Genomic DNA, 13,950 nt, shown 5'->3' on the forward strand with positions numbered 1-13,950 from the left:
CATAATGAGGGAAGATGAGGTAGGTTGCTAGTAACAGTGAATATTGATTTACAATACAAATTATTAACCTGGGTAATATTTTAAACAGTTTGAAATGTATTTTACAGTGCCTTTGTTTGTTTGTAAGGCAAGGCATGTTTATTTGTACAGCATATTTCAGGAGCAAAGGCAATTCAGTGCTTCATGTGATGCATATGAATATTAAAAGACATGAAAAAGACAAAACAGGGGAGTCTTGTCAAACAGAGCACCAGCATGTGATCCAAGCTGTTTCATGGCTGTGTGGATGAATTAGAAACACTGCTCTCACAGAAACTGTTTTCCTTTCATGAGCTGCTTCATATTTGTGTTTATTCTTCATCACTTTATGTTTATGTTTTGATTTTCTCTTAATTTTCACCCCAAATTCCAAGTTTTGAATATAAAATTTCTTGCGTTTGTTTGAAAGCTGGGGCATCACTTTGAATCAAAGCCTGCGTCCATCAGTGATCTCATATTTTTGCTTGCGTGCTTGCTGCTTTTGTGTCGTCGTCGTCGTGCTCTCAGTCATGACCAGTTTCTGTGGCAACATGATTTTGAAAATAGCTCCTCTCCAACGGCCCACTGCTGTCGCAAGTTCTGCCGGCAGCAGCAGCCCACTCTTGATGCATGACTCATTCATTGCTCATTATCATCCCACTCTCATTTTCATCCTACCCAGGGTCCCCTGCTTGGATATCTGATGGGGATGATTGTGTGGGGGGCGGGGTAGTGGCTACTATAAAGCCTGTGTGTCCATGCTGCGATTGGCTGGTGGGATCTATTTAATCTGCTGTGACTACTACAGGGTCCGCCCCTGTACTCCTCCCCCTCGCTCTGCCTGCCCTGACGGCATCCATACACAATAGTGTGCTGTCTCTGTTCCAGGGAGAATATCAGCTCTGCACAGGGAGGAGAGGATTAGCGCAACCACTCAGCTCATCTGCATACACGTTCCCAGAGAACCACATGAGCACCCAGGGCTGCACCTCTTTTGTATAAAACCTGGCACTGCTATCACAGAGGCTCCACTTCATCTACTGTCACTGCTGTGAGAGGATTTAATAAGGACCACAGTTCTGTTCCCCCTATTGGACTCTTTTAAATTATTTCCAGACTCTTTTTTTTATAATTCAAATTTGCAATTTGCTGTCTGTGATGTCTCTATTTAATTGGGACAATGCAAGTAATATCATTTGATATCTTGCACTGAGCATCAAACAGTTTTCCCCTCCTTTTTTGGGACTTTTCCACCAGGCTTGTTCCTTCATCTGGTTTGGGAGACTGCAGCACCAGAATGCCATCTAGAGAGTCCTACGAGGTTCACAAGGAAGAGAAGTCCCTGGTGCAAAAGGCCAAGCGGGAGGCCAATCAGGAGGATATTCTGGCGGCAGCTCTGGGGATGAGGATGGGGCCACAGAAACCTCCAGCCACTTTCTGGCAGCCACTTAAACTATTCGCCTATTCACAGCTCACCTCACTGGTTCGCAGAGCCACCCTGAAGGAGAGCGAGCGGACATCCAAATCGGAGAAAGTCCACAACTTCAAGGTGAGAACTCTTGTCAGCTGTTGCATCTCCAAAAAAGCATTGCTTTAATTTCATCATGTGTGGCCAGGGGGCTGCTTCTCATGCTTCCCTAGTGGGAGACAGGGAAGAGGAGGAGGAGGGGTGGAGTGCTACAGAGTGGGAGAGAGGGGATGAAAAACAGAGTTGTTTTGGTCTGTCCAGTGAGCCTTTATCAAAAGAAAATCTGTCGGGTGGTCTGTGGACCACTGCTGTTAGTTTGAGCACCAGATGGAGAGATTAGGCCGACGGAGAGGGGAAACAGTGGAGGAGTGTATCCCTATTTGGCTCACTCTCCTAGTTTGGCTGGTTAATGGGATGGAGAGCTGCAGGTGAAATATTACCTTCAAGGCTTTCAAACTGCTGATGCTTACCGATCTCTTTCTGCTGCTTTGTGCACAAGGATCGCTGAATGCTGCATTTCAGTGTTTTGGGAGTGCATAGTCCCTGTGTTCAAGCTCCCACAACTAAAGGATGGTGTTTCACTGGAGTGAATTTACATGTGGGCGCTACAGGAAGACTTTTGATTCCAAACTCTCTAAATGAAGCCGTCCTCTGACAGTTTAATGCAGCATTTATCAAATTAAGCTACAGTTTTACAGCTATATTTCCATACCCCAGCCTCTTGCTCCAAGTAAATGCTTTCACCACCTGCATTTACAACTTTGTCTTGCTTGTAAACAGAAAAGAAAGTCATAATGTGCATTGTGTTGCAGACTGAAAACTGCACACATTGAGTAGATACATGCAAAATGGTGATCCTAAGATTCTGTAGACATGAGAGAAATGTCAGATGACGTCCCTCTGAGTGATTGGGATAACAATCAATGATGGCTGACTGTCTGAAAACTTCTTGGATGACTAAACAAAATGATCAAGCTGCACATTGTTTTTAACCAGAAACTTGCAGTTCTTGTTTGTCTGCTGTGTCTGCTGTTGACTTAGGAAAACAGAGAGAGTTGCAGCTCCCAGAGGCCTCTCTGATTGGCTGTGTTGTTGTCACCTGGTGGGCTCCCACTCCGTACACCAGCAAGGTGGCCTCCCACGGTTTCCATAGCAAGTTTCCCTGACAACTTGCACCCTTACTCTGGTGAAGTGTCAAATCCTACTGCGCCGTGATGGCAAAGCCTCCCCCTGCTCTGAGTCACAGCTCACCTCTGTATTGTCAGTCTGATGCTCTGTTTGAACAACAGTCCTCCTCCTCTGCCTCATTTATGGTGGCAGCACCCACAGGTCTCCTGGGCCAGCTAGAGAAGGAGATCTGGTGCCTGTGGGGGCTGTGGCTCCCCCGCTGTCTCCTCATTGCACTTCATCACTAATACCTGTCACTGTCCTCCTCTCTGTTGTAGGTCCATACCTTCCGAGGGCCGCACTGGTGCGAACACTGCGCCAGCTTCATGTGGGGACTGATGGCTCAGGGGGTCAAATGTGCAGGTACATCTTGTTCTCAAGATACATCAACATTGACTTATATAAACTGCTTAAATGGTACATTCATGACGTACAGAGCGGGCATAACTGTATATGGGTTACTTGGTTTTTAGTGCATCTGGAGCTGGATTAGTGAGTTCTAATCGAAAATCCCAACAGTAGTTTATGGATTAGGGGTTGTATAATAGAGTGAAACGAGTGCACTCTATAGCTGTGATGTAACATGTACTTTACACTGTGTTAAAACCTTATTTTGACCTATTTTTTTCTCCTCACTGGGTTTGTGAATGGAGTAATCAGTTCAAACAAGCTCTGCCAGTCAGCTCTGACAGATTACTATATATAAAATCTAAAAGTTGCTCTTTACTCTTATTAGAAATAATGACTACATTTTTTTTTTTTTTTAGCTCAGGGCGTGGGTTGTTCTTCACGTCTTGTTGACATTATCAAAATAACAAAGGCTATCTGTGTTTCCACTTCCATGGTTTTGATGGATAAACAGTTGCTGAATTACATTCCAGTAAACACGCAACAGTAGGATCACAACAGCGGCAGACAAAGCTCGGTGCTTTGTTATTGTCTAAATGCATTTCGTCATTTTGTGCTGCACAGTATGAGCATAAACATATTCACGTTCAGTCAGGGGTGGACCTTCCTTTAGGTGATGTAGGTGACCGCCTAGGGTGCAATCTAGCACTAAAATTGTCTCCCCCAGTTTTTGATTTTGCAATTTTGCTCTTTCCATATTGCTTTTTTTCCCTACATTATTGTTTGTTAGCAAAGTCGTTTTTGCATTGACACCTCATTAGCTCTTTCTCTTGTTCATAATAAATACAAAAATATAAAATATATTAATAATAAAAATATAATGGAGGAGGGGGGCTTGCCCATGGCGCCTAATGTACTATGTCTGGCACTGTGTTCAATCTGTAATTATTTTGAGTCCTTCATAAAACAGTCTTTTAATTTTTTAGTGTGAGTGATGGATGGAACATACACACATTGTTATTGTGAGGTAAATGCTCCTGTTATGCCCGTTTGCTTGTCAAATACTCAACTGCGATTTTTTTGCACTGTAGCTGTTGTTGGAATCCGCTTCACATCCCAGAATAGCTCTATAATATAGTCTGAAGTGTGCCTTTGATGTTTTATTGATGAAACAAAGTATGTCACACAAATCTGTGGGAGTGCTGGCGTGAATTATTAATGTCTTGATTTTGAATGTTGACAACAATCAAAAAAAAAAAAACAGAAAAAAAGGCACATATGTTTGGAGCCAATCTTTATAAACTCTTCTGTTGCCATTCCTTCAGTCTCGACCACAGCTACCAGAATCTAGGGCAGCGAAGTCTTACATGATGCTCAAATTTGCATACCAAAAAAAATGTTCTCCCACCCCCTTTTCTTTTTGTATGTGTGAACTGTTTTTGGCCGCGTGCCAGGGAGCCAGCCTCTGCTTGTGCTTGTTGTGCCACATTTCCTCATCAGAGTACGCCCCCCAGCCTCATCCCATCATGCCCATGAAGGAAAACAAAGCTGGCATGTCTCTTTAATGAGGAGCAGAGCTCGGAGCGTGGGGAAGGAGCTCTGTTTCCACACACATTAAAATTCAGCGGCTTCAACCAAAGAGCTAGGTCAAGCGGCTCAACCCCTATTTAACTTAAATACTTGGTAAAAATAAAAAAATTTAAAAAAAAATCTAACAACTACAAGTGGAGCGTTTTGTTCTCAGTTCCAGTCAGAGAGGGACTGGTTTTAACTGGTTACTGCTGGTGATAATGTGCTGATTAGAAATTAGCAACCAGCCACCGTTAAACCACATCTCAGAGCCTTTTAGCCAAAACTGAGCTGCAGCCTCCTCGCCATAGCAACCGAGACAGAGCTGACGGTGCAGTAAAGCAGCATCCCCCGTCTCCTGGCTCCCAGTGTCCCTGGGGCCCCTTTCTCACCCTCACCCGCCCCACCTGGGACCCAGCAGGGCCGTCAGTGTGCTCACATGGACAACAGGAGCTCAGCAGACTTGTGTCTGATGACAGGCCGTCCTCTATTATACTGCCTGTCTCATATCCTTAAGAGAATCATCTCTTAAAGTAATTACATTTCTGCATCAATGCATATAAATTCAGGCTGCGTGAATTTCTCCAGGGACCCATATTAATCTCAATATTGTCTGAGGTCCTACAGAAGCATAGATACTCGGCTCTTAGAGGTAGTTTTTATATTTAAAATTGAAAATTAGTGATTCTTCTGAGGGATAAAAATGTTTTTTTGTGTGTTTCGGAATCAAAACACAGACATTATTTGTCAAAAACAACAATTCAGAACTTGGAGACGGCTCAAAAGATCTAAAGAGCTTGAAGAGCTGCCCCATTTTAGTCTGGGAAACTAGGTCTAGTGTAGCCCGCAGCGCCTCAATTGCTGCTTCCACAGCCATTGTGTGTGAGCTCGGATTTGGAAAAGAATAGAGCACACAGCAGCAGCGCTGACTACTATCCCTCCTCCAGGCCACAGCGTTTTCAGTGTTCCTCTAATTCCCTCCATGCGTCTCTGTTACAAAGCCGAGCTGCAGTCTCTCTCTCTCTGCATCTGCTCTCCACGGGCTCCTCTGTTCCCGACAAGGTGAATCCTGCCCTGAAACAGCTGTGCCTCAGGCCCCATCCGCTGTGACTGAAGACAAAACGCAATGTGGGATACTTAAACTGACATCATGACTAATATGCCATTTGAACACCCAGTGTGGTGCATTCTGCGTCTGAAAATATCATACAGGAAGGAAAAAAAGGCATCAAAAAGAGAATTTCCTCACATCTAATAATTATCAAATGTGTCTCCCTGTTGTTCCAATGACTATTAAATGCTCTCATACAAATTGAAAAAAGACGCACAAATATTTCATAGATTAATGTCCTGTCTCGTGGCTAATCATTGCTTTATTTTACTGTTTTTAATAAACAAATGGGCCTTTTAGAGGTGACTCCAGATCTATCCAGTGCTGAAGGTGACTCCAATGCCATGTGTGGTGCAGGGAGAGAAGCTCTCCAGTGGTCTCGTGACATTTAGAGGGGCAAACACAGAGCAAGGGAATTAGCACTCTTCTGCCAGCCAAAACACACATAAAACCAGCCAACCAAATCCAAATGAACCTGATGTTGAATGTGAATTTGCATAATGGTCCTCAGTTTAGAGATAAAATGGCTGACCTACAAGGAGTCATTCAGCTGACTTTGTGTTCGGGTTTTATAGTAAATAAGAACTCTACATTGTGCCATTGCTCCATTTTCACTGTTTTAAAGCTGCAGATATTTATGAACTAAACCTGTGTCTCTCTGTCTGTAGACTGTGGTTTGAATGTCCACAAACAGTGTTCATCTCTGGTCCCCAATGACTGCAAGCCAGACCTGAGACACATCCGTAAAGTCTTCAGCTGTGACCTCACGACCTTGGTGCAAGCTTACAACACAGCGCGACCCATGGTGGTGGACATGTGCATACGGGAGATCGAGTCAAGAGGTCAGCTCCATGTGTGTGTGTTTATGTATGTGTGTTTCATATGTATAGCTCAAGATGTAAATGTTATAAGTGCAGTTTAGGTTGAATATTCATCAGATTAATTTTAAACCCTAAAAGCTGCGAAAGTAAACTCTGATTTGCTGTAACTAAGTGGAGGCTTTCCATTGAAAGATTATAGCTGACATGCTACAAACAAACAAAGAAACGCCATATTAATTAAAAATTTAAAAGCAACCGAATACCTTATTGTAAAATTTTGTCACTACTGAATACTTAATATTCAAAAGATTGTCAATTGTGGTCTGAAATTTAAATTTTTTCATCTTGAATTGGGTGTCTGAATTTAACCAATTCAATATGAGAGATTTAAATTTTACATTTTTGATATGGTGAGATGATATTGATACGTCAGGTATCGGAAGAAAGGGCTTTAAAATGAAATATCGGCCCAAAATGGACACTTCTGCTGACATCACAGGCCCATAAGATGAAACTTTAATTATATACATTTCAAATTTGCCCTGGTTGTTGCCAGGATTGTCTCAGGGAGAGCATCATCTTAGCTTGTAAGAAGAAATTTGCAATTTTTTTAAAAAAAATTCTGTATAAAAATAAATCTAGCATAGTTTATATGTAACCTAAGTTTCAGTCGTTTTCTAATTTTGCCCAATGAATGTGTACATTTTGAAAAGCATTGCATTTTATGTCTGCATCTGCCAGTGGGCAATCATGATAAGAGTATAATAATAGGCTATGATTATCCCACTGCAATGGAGACTTGATTGTCCTTATATCAGTATTGGCAATCAACCAGAGACGTTGGAGAATACAGGCATATCAGATATCAGCAAAAAATATATATTGTGCCTTGGTCATTTTTAAGAAAAGGGCAATTGAATCTGAGCGGCTTGGATATTGGATACTCAAAAAATTCAGTCTATGAAATGTAAAGAATAATGATTAATATGAAGTTTTGGAATCTAATTAAATGATCCTCTGGAAATGTCCACATTCAGCTCGATGGTTTTTCAAGTACCTGTTTCAATTACATAAATAAAGTGGTAGCTATATTTCAATATTAAGTATTCAGTAGTGATTAAATTTCATAAATAGATATTCCATTTCCATTAAGATTCAAATCTCTTCTACCTTTCGTTGCTTACATAGAGACATTTATTAATTATTGTAGGACCACCAATCAAGCTCATGTCCAGTCAGGTCAGGAACTCTGAAGTTATTGTGAAGACACCCCCTCCTGTTCACTGTATTCATCAAAGCGTTCCAGGAATCTACATTACATACTACTCAGTTTGGGGTGTTAAAAGTCTGCTTACATTACTAACTGAGTTAATGTTTTTGGGGCGGGGCGGGGGGGGGGGATGACTGAAAGGAGTGATGAGTGTGCTGGTAATTGTGAACGTGTAATGAGGAATACATTACTCTGTTTCCTGCTGCCTTATTTGATTGCTTTTCAGTTAAATCATTCAACTATGTAGGAAACTCATTGCTCCTTCATTGTCTGCCCTCTAATACATGTCTGTAGCTAAGTTTGATTTATGTCTTTATTATTTTGCCCGCTGATGTGGAAAACTATTTGCATCTGCCCATGTTGTTCCTTTGTGTGACATTGTGGACATTTTATCCTTAATTTCTTATGCATATTTAAGGGTGTTTAATGGCATTTCCCTAAATCACCCAAGGCGATTTATGCTGGTGAATTTTTCTACATTACTCACGACAGCCCTGACGACGTCTGAAAGGTTGTTTTTTTTCGTTTTTACTATGTTTGTTCCTCAAGGACTGAAGTCTGAAGGCCTGTACAGAATATCTGGATTCAGTGATTCGTTGGAGGAAGTCAAGATGGCGTTTGATAAAGGTACGTCTTCCTTTGACATGACGATTGGCATCATGTGCTTTTATATGTTTACATAGGACACACATAGAACATTTCAGATTAATGCGAAAGTGACACATTTGTGGAGGATTAATGCCCATCTGGGAGTGCAGATCCCATTCTGACATGTCCCTCTCACGCAGGGTTTCACAGTGTGGACAGAAGGGGGGGGGGCCTCAGGGGATACAAACCACGGATGTACTCTCACTGCCTTAAACATAGCTGGAGAAAAAAAAACTCTTCCGCTGTGTTGGGATTCAGTAGTAGACTTAGTGGGAATGAGCCTGTCTTGGCCCAGTGCAGTGTGAATTTTAACTGTAAGAAAAACCCTGCAGCAGTGGGCTAAACTCTTCGCCAGATCCGCATGTGGGAGATCATCCATGACAGAGTGTCATTCCAGCTCACAGCGCTGTGATGTTCAGTCTGCCAGCACAAGTAGGCCATGGCCTGCTCTGGAAAGCATGCATAACTGAGGGAAAGTCAGAATAAAACAGGCCAGGCGGATGATAGCAGCTACTTTTTTCTTACCCACAGTAACATAATCTCTTTATTCCTCGATTCACACGGTGATGTGAAAGTGTTGACGTCAACCACTTTCACAGTGTGGAAACTCTCTTCTTCTCATCTCCCTTATTTCATCACACATCCAAATCTAGCACTAGAAGTAGCATATTTGATGAAGCTGATGTGATTCTTGCACTTTTGGGGTTGTATCCACTTGGTTGAATGCAAAATCATCAGCTAAATGAATATAATATAATGTAATGTAACATCTTCACAGATGGCGACAAGACAGACATCTCAGTGAACGCCTATGAAGACATCAATATCATCACCGGTGCACTGAAACTTTACCTCAGGGATTTGCCTGTTCCCATCATCTCTTATGACGCTTACCCCAGGTTCATCGAGGCTGCAAGTAAGTCACGAGACAGATTATTTAGAGACACACCTGTTTTATTGTGTTGTTGCTGCACTTAAAGATATACTATGCAGGATTTTCAATGTATAGTCTCATACAAAAGTAATCCCTCTCATCATCACTTATGACCCATTAGAAGTGAGTGTGGTGTATTTATCTGTAGAGATTCTGGCAACCAGGTGCCAGACTGTAAGCAGCAGGCATCCAAGAGACACAGTGCAGAAAAACGGAAATATAATGAGGTGAAACGCCAAATGAGAGTGAATCTGGGGTTGGCTTTTACTCTCACTTTCTCTAGCAAGTGTGTTCACAAGGAGCAACCAACAACCCGGCATGGTATACCTTTAAAGATGCCAAACAGTCACGATTAAGCTTCATGTTGTTTGTTTCATGTGGTCACACAGTAAGTCACATTACAGCCATTAATCCTCAAACATGTTTTATTGCAGAAAATGCTTTGATTCATTCTCGAGGCTGTAGTTTGCAGGACTGCTGTGTTCCACTGAACTTTGCTGCCTGTTATTTGACTACATGTGGCCGCTGCCAGCTCGACCACACTCCTTTGATGTTGTTTGATACTTCACTTGCACAGATTTTATGGCTGTTATTGGGAATAAAGGGAAACATTCATTCAGAATTTTCCTCAGTTGCAGCTCAAAGACAGCTGTGAAAATGTAGCTTGTTCAGCTGACTTCTCAGCCAGTGGCTCTCTAAACACCGACCCCAAGTACTGAATGAGTATTCAGCTCTAACTGTGGCGCTAATTTGCAAAACACAAGTCAAGAGCACATTCACAATGTTTTTTAGCCATCTCAAGCAGCCTCAGCCTTCCTCTCAGAGGCTAATGGCTTTTATTGCCCCACAGGAAATAACTACATCGATTCCTGCTCCTCTGAGGTCAGAGAGTGTATTCTGGACACTTTTAACCCTTTGCTCCCTTCTGTTTCTGATCAGAGCTCACAGACCCAGAGAAGAAGCTGGAAGCTTTCCGAGAGGCTCTTGCTTTGCTGCCGCCATCACACAATGAAACTTTGAAGTACCTCATGGCACATTTAAAAAGGTGAGTAATGCAGTGAAACTCTGCAGGATGTTAGGGACTGTGTGTGTAGCAGGCTAACTTCTGAATGAACAAACCAACTTGAGGCAAGTCAACCCAGTCTCACGCTGAACTTGTCAAAATCCGGCGCTTGGGGAGTGACTTGCGGCGTCAGACACTGACCAAAAAAGCAGTCCTTTAACGTCTGCATGATATGGGGTGGGACAAGAACAAAAGTTAAGGCAGTGAAAGTCAGACAAGGGTCGATGGGAGGACAGTTCCAACAAACACCAACTTTCACCCAGGAGAGTGATGTTCGCATCCTGTAAGATTATAATGCCATACCTTGTTACTTTTTCCTAAACCTAACCATTTGTTGTTGTTGCTGGAGAAGAAAAAACGTCAATTGCTGTTGTTGTACCCACATAGTACTTTTATTTTGAAAGCGTCTGTATGTAAATGTCAAATTTCCTGTGAAGTGTATCTTGAAAGAAGACAATGCATGTAACAGGCAGAACATGACACAGCATCCCAGAACATCAATAACCAACACACCCAGGGTACCTTTCAGGTTGTATCAGGATGTAGAAAGTCCATGACCAAACATCAATATGTGACAAGGTGGAAGTAAGAATGTGTTGGGCAAGTCGCAAACTCTGATGAGGTGTTCAGTAACAACCAAACAAGCGGTGGAGTTCAAATAAGCAAACTGTGACATTAAAAATATCCCCATAACTGTGATTTCCCAGTCTCATTGGCCTTCAGTGCATGTTTGTTAAAAACATGAAGTTCTGTGGCTGCTTTTGAAGAGCCTTAAAGCTGCTGCTCAGCCTGCAGCTGAGAGGAGAAAGGGGATCATCATGGGGATACACAGCATGTAGAGCCAAGGGTTAAGGGTTTATTTTTACCAAACCAGAGTTGGTGATTGTTAGAACAGTGTAGTGATTAACAAGATGTCGAGCTTGAGTCAAGTGTTTTAGGACAAGTTAATATGGCAATTAAGCTAAAATTAGTCTCAGTTAAAGAGAGAAACTTGGATTGGTGCATCGTTGTTGTTTTTTTTCTTTGTCTATAGAGGAAAATAGGTGTAAGAATATGAAAAAAAAAACAGAGTTTTCAAACTAGTGAGGGTGACACACTGTACGGCCCTACTGATGTGTGTTGTCACCATAACGACTAACAAAAATTGCCTTTTTTCTGGTACCAGTCAAATGACCATGACAAACACCTCGATGTTCGTTCTACTCTCAGTCTATTTCTGAGTAGTGTATTATGGTTTAATCGGAGTACACTATCTTCAAATCTTTGTGCATTTTTTTGTTATTGATGGCTAAATTTAACACATTCTCTGTCCGACCTCGTCACATATCAGCGTTTAGTCATAGACTTTCCACATCCAGATATAACATGAAAGATACCCTGCGTTGGTTGTTAACTTTTTGGGACGCCGTGTCAAGTTCTGCCTGTTACATGCATTGTCTTCTTTCAAAATACACTTCCATTTTCACAGGAAATGTAACGTTTACATACAGTCTCTTTCAAAATAAACACACTATGTTAGTACATCAACGTGAATTGACGTTTTTTTCCTCCAACAACTAACGCATGTGGTTGGGTTTAGGAAAAAAGAAAAGGGTTTGACTTTAGAATCTTATGGGATGCAAACACTGCTCTCCTGGGTGAAAGTTGATGTTACCCATCCACCACCACCCAACTTGGACTTTTGCTGCCTTAACTTTCGTTCTTGTCTTGCAGCATTTCCCCCTGACGCGCCGTTATGTAACGGCAACCGTTACATTCACTGAATGTAGAGTCTGTATATAGAGACTATGCCAACATTAAAGGATGGCTTTTCTCATCAGTGTCTGACGCCACAAGTGATTTCGGAGTGAGACTGGGTTGCTAAATTTAGTGCATCAATCAATAGTGTTACATCATTTTGAGATATTGTGGAGTTGGTGTTGCAAAAAGAGGAAAGTCCCCTCCCAAAAAATATTGGTATCAGGTAACACACGGGAGGGCCTTGGTTTTTTTTTTGGTTTTGTTTTATAGTAATATAATGTGCAGTCCTCCTCCCCATGAAAGTAATTTTCATACAGTCCCTAAAACTCAATTTCCAGAATCTATCTATGTGTCTAACTTTTCAACTAACTTTTTTTCCTTTTAATCCATATTTGCAGGGTGACACAGAATGAGAAGTTCAACCTGATGAACGCAGAGAACCTCGCCATCGTCTTTGGACCCACCCTCATGCGTGTGCCAGATGCAGACGCCATGACAGCACTCAACGACATCCGCTACCAGAGACAGGTGGTGGAGATGCTCATTAAACATGAAGACGCGCTCTTCTAAACACAGATCAGGACTTTTATAGAACAGCTATCTAATCATTCTTTTGTGTAAAGACTTGAATGACAGTTTGTATTACACTGATTGATACATTTTTTTTAAATGCCCTGCGTATGGACTAGTGCTGACCTAACATCTGTCCTCTCCTGTATCGGGTGTGGACGATGAACTTTACACTTGTACGTACTCTACGTCTCCCCATTTTTGTCGGGGGATTTTCAGAAGCTGACAGGCCAGCATGCATGGTGCGAGGTCTTTGTTGCTTTGTAGTCGTAACCCAGCATGTGTTCACATCGTGTAGTGCTGTGATTTTGCTTTTGTCTGCTCTGTAGTAGTTCGATAGTCCACATCCCAGCTGCCTGCTGCGCAGTTTCTTTCAGTTCAACATTGTATAGCTGGATGTAAAAATAAGCTACTGATGTTTCTGGGTAATTTTTATGATGCTGTATTTTTTTATCTCCTCAACTGTTTTTATGTAACCTGATGTAGTTGAATGAGCCTTTCCTCTTAATGTGTACACACTGGTGCGTTTGCCTGACCTTAACATTTTTACTGTTTTAAACAGCATTATTTGTGAATTTAATTTTTTATTGTAATGTTTTTGTACACACCTTGTGCATGATCACTTTAATTTATTAAACCTTACTCTGAGAAATTAAGTGCTTAATGAGTTGTCTGATTTACCATAATAAAGCTCAAACTGTGCGTTAAAGCTGCATTTCAACTATTTTTTTATTGTCAACTGGGGGCAGCAGAAACAAGCTGTACAGACTTATAAGTTGACATGGCAAACAATAGCTTAACTTGCTTTAATAAATAAGATAATATAATCGAAAGTGAGTTTTCAAATTTTTTATTTTTTTTCTTGGGGTGGGGGGATCCCAGACGTCCTGGCAGGCTTGATCCCCACCGATGTTGAGTCCATGGCTACAAACTTGTATTTAGCAGATATCGTGCAATATTATTCATTTGTACTGGAGTTGTGTTTCTGGCCACCTGGCAATATTGCCCATAACAGCAATGAACAGGCAATAAACAATGCAGAACAAAAATGTCTAAAGAGTGGGTTTTACCTAACATAAATGCACAAGTGGATGAAGATTCATCATACAGCATGAGAAGACACACAGCTACCCAAGTGTATACCCTCCATGGACATAATTATACGCATCCATCCATACATATACACATGCATCCATACACATGCGTAAACATTACTCACATGC

At 41.7% G+C, this 13,950-nt stretch overlaps 1 protein-coding gene across 2 annotated transcripts; it reads left to right on the forward strand.

Moving 5' to 3' along the window:
• The first annotated feature begins 862 nt into the window (after positions 1–862).
• chn1 (chimerin 1) lies at positions 863–13,383 on the forward strand. Of its 2 annotated transcripts, XM_050049501.1 has the most exons (8): positions 863–1,069; positions 1,276–1,567; positions 2,932–3,016; positions 6,350–6,523; positions 8,322–8,399; positions 9,199–9,336; positions 10,294–10,399; positions 12,556–13,383. In XM_050049501.1, exons 2-8 carry the CDS (start codon positions 1,316–1,318, stop codon positions 12,725–12,727), a joined length of 1,005 nt encoding a protein of 334 aa, XP_049905458.1. In that variant the 5' UTR covers positions 863–1,069; positions 1,276–1,315; the 3' UTR covers positions 12,728–13,383. The 2 variants fall into 2 exon arrangements, with proteins under 2 accessions (XP_049905458.1, XP_049905457.1); XM_050049500.1 differs by having other exon boundaries at positions 863–1,567.
• Positions 13,384–13,950: the final 567 nt, after the last annotated feature.

The sequence above is a fragment of the Epinephelus moara genome, chromosome 7 (genome assembly GCF_006386435.1).
Source record: "Epinephelus moara isolate mb chromosome 7, YSFRI_EMoa_1.0, whole genome shotgun sequence".
NCBI lineage: Eukaryota > Metazoa > Chordata > Actinopteri > Perciformes > Serranidae > Epinephelus > Epinephelus moara.